General features: G+C 49.8%; 1 protein-coding gene across 3 annotated transcripts in view; it reads left to right on the top strand.

The window, feature by feature from the left end:
* Positions 1–3067, top strand: part of LOC101569108 (cat eye syndrome critical region protein 2) — a 164211-nt gene that overhangs the window by 156286 nt on the left and 4858 nt on the right. For 2 of the 3 annotated variants that reach the window (XM_023723980.1, XM_023723982.1), the window contains one exon: positions 903–2313. In XM_023723980.1, the coding sequence (XP_023579748.1) occupies positions 903–2313 (1411 nt within the window). The remainder of the gene's footprint in view (positions 1–902; positions 2314–3067) is intronic. The other variant, XM_023723981.1, reaches the window with a different exon arrangement.

Below are 3067 nucleotides of genomic sequence, written 5' to 3'. Positions count from 1 at the left end.
CCAGCTCAGCCCACCAGGGGGCGGGGCTGGCTGGCATGTGGTGCTGGCGGATTGAACCACGGTCCCTGTGCTTTGCTAAGCTTGTTCTAAGTAGGTGCTTTAGACCACTGAGCCATCTCACCAGCCCCTCCAGCACTTTTTTAAAAAAAGACTTGGAGTAAATTTATTCATTCAGCAAATCTTGGCTAAGCCCATATTTTTTTTGGCAAGCACCGAGAATACTGTGAGCAGACACTCCGCATTCCTGTGGAGTTCCTCTTTTAAAGGGCAGAAATCGGGCATCTGGCCTTCCTGGGTTCCCAGTTATGCCTAGTATTGTGCCACATTCCACATGTATGCACCTGGAATCCATGAGCGATTAATTCATCTTGACCTCTTACTAATTTGACCTGACTGCACTGCATAGGAGGAGGGAGGTACTAGGTTCTACCTTTAGGTCTGCAAAAGGGAGTTTGTAGGTCCCAGATCATGGCTCCTTTGAGGGATTCATAATATCTAGCTGACCCCTGAAATGCTACAGATCACCTCAGCCATGGCCCTCTTCATCTGCATGCTTACTACATTCTTTTTATTTTTTTCTCTTCTGCATTTAGGACAGGGTCTACAGGTCTCACTATATAGATCAGACTTCTAGTGATTCCCCTGTTTTCAGCCTCCCCAGCACTGAGATTACAGGCATGCACCACCGTGCCCTGTCTCAATTGCCATGTCAGCATGCCCCTGGGGCGCAGCCATCACTGGCAGGCGGGGGATCAAACCCCAGCTGCTGAACTCTGCCTAAGTAGGCGCGTTAGTCTGCTGAGCTATCTGGCCTGCCCTACATTCTTTATTATCACTTCTGTTAACATTGTCGTTTCAGCTACTGAATTTTGTTTTGCTTTGTTTTGTCTTTTTCCTCCCAGCAGAGCCCTTGCCTGGGCTTGAAGAAAAACCACCCAGCGTCAGTGCTTCAGAGGGGGTGTACCTCAAACAACTACCTCACCCCACACCTCCCCTGCAGTCCGACTGCCCCAGGCAGAGCCCACCACAAGAAAGGGAAACAGTGGGCCCAGAGCTCAAAAGCGATGCCTCAGAATCTTCAGACTACTGTAAGACAGCACAGGGCAAGACCACCTGGCCCACAGGCAGCAGCTGCCCCAGCCCAGCTCCCCAAGGCTGTATGAGGGACCTCTCTGTGGCAGCAGGCAGAGGGCCTTTAGCTGAAAATGGAGTCATTGATGAAGCATCACCCTGTGGGTCAGAGGGGAAGGGCCTTGGTGGTTCAGAAAAGCCCCTCTGCCCCAGAGGCAACATACTACAGGAGACCATTCCGTGTCCGGAACAGAACGCAGCTACACCCCCATGTGCAGACCCCAGTTTGATGGCAGGCACTGTAAGCCAGTTTTCCCCCTTGTACATGCCTGGCCTGGAATACTCTAATTCAGCTGCACATTACCACATCAGTCCAGGTCTGCAAGGGTTGAGCCCTGTAGTGGGAGGGAAGTCAGCACTATCACATCCTCAGCATTTCCCTCCCAGGAGCTTTCAGTCTGCCAGTCCGCATCCTGGAGTCTTTCCCCGCTACCGGCCCCCCCAAGGAGTGAGGTACTCCTACAACCCAGCACCTCAGCCATCCTACCCTCACTACCAGCGAACTCCTTACTATACTTGTCCGCAGGGCTTTTCTGACTGGCAGCGACCTCTCCATCCCCAGGGAAGTGCAGGCGGGCTCCCAGCAGGTCACCCTCCCCCACAGCGGTCCCTCTTAGAACGGAGTGCTGTGGCTGATCTGCAAGGCTGTGAGACTCTGGGTGCCTCCTTAACCTCCCCAACTCGAACACATGCTGTGGCTGCTAAAGTCATCTCAACAGACGGACAGAATCCTGGTTCAGAGGAAGAAAAGCCGGATGAATCTGTGGAGAGGCCAGAGAGTCCCAAAGAATTTTTAGACCTAGACAACCATAATGCAGCTACAAAGCGACAAAGATCACTGTCAGCCAGTGAATATCTTTACGGAACTCCACCGCCTCTGAGTTCAGGGATGGGTTTCAATTCACCAGCTTTCCCTCCCCATGGTGTGATGCTACAAACGGGGCCTCCTTACACACCTCAGCGACCAGCCAGTCATTTTCCACCCCGAGCATACTCTTCCCCTGTGGCTGCCCACCCACCTCAGCATCCAGTGGCCACTCAAGCCAATGGCTTTTCTCAGGAGGGCCCCCTCTATCGCTGCCAGGAAGAGGGCCTGGGGCACTTTCAGGCTGTAATGATGGAGCAGATTGGCACTGGGAGTGGACTAAGAGGACCTTTCCAGGAAATGTACAGACCATCAGGGTAAGATGATGTTCAGCTGGGTTTGGTTTGGTTTGGTTTGGTTTGGTTTGGTTTGGTTTGGTTTGGTTTGGTTTGGTTTGGTTTGGTTTGGTTTGGTGTGTGTGTGTGTGTGTGTGTGTGTGTGTGTGGCTGGCTCAGCCTGCTCTGGGGGCAGGGCTGGTGTGGCAGGTGGGGCCAGAGATCAAACACCTAAGCTTGCCTAAACTGTTTGTTTCTGTTATTTGAAGAAAAAAAAACACATTAATCTTTAGATAGGGTCTCACTATGTAGTTCAGGCTGACCTTGAACTCACAATGTAGCTCAAGCTGGCTTCAAATTTGTAGCAATCCTCTTGCCTCAGCTTCCTGAGTTTTGAGATCACAGGCATATGCCACTGTCCTTGGTTAATGTGTTAATTTTAAAATACAACTATTTAGGAATGAAAATAAACTCTTTAACACTGTAGTGTTATAAAAAGCATGCAAATTGATGATAGAGCCCTGGTAGAAATGGTAGGCTTGTCTTTAGAACCCAATTTTGTCTTAGATGTATTTCCTCCTTTGGTCCTGGATTTCAAATGGGGTCTCACACACTTGAGCTATACCCCTGGCCCTGATTTTGATTGGTTGGATTTTTTTTTTTTTTTTTTTAGAAGAATCCTTTATTTTTTTTTTTTTTATTTTTTATTTATTTATTTTTACATTTTATTTATTGTGTGTGTGGCCAGTTCAGCCCACCTGTGGGCGGGGCTGGCTGGCATGTGGTGCTGGGGGAT

The sequence above is a fragment of the Octodon degus genome, unplaced genomic scaffold (assembly GCF_000260255.1).
Source record: "Octodon degus isolate 3935 unplaced genomic scaffold, OctDeg1.0 scaffold00104, whole genome shotgun sequence".
In the NCBI taxonomy this organism is placed as follows: Eukaryota; Metazoa; Chordata; class Mammalia; order Rodentia; family Octodontidae; genus Octodon; species Octodon degus.
The sequence above is the reverse complement of the archived record's forward strand: the minus strand, read 5'-3'. Positions and strand labels throughout refer to the sequence as shown.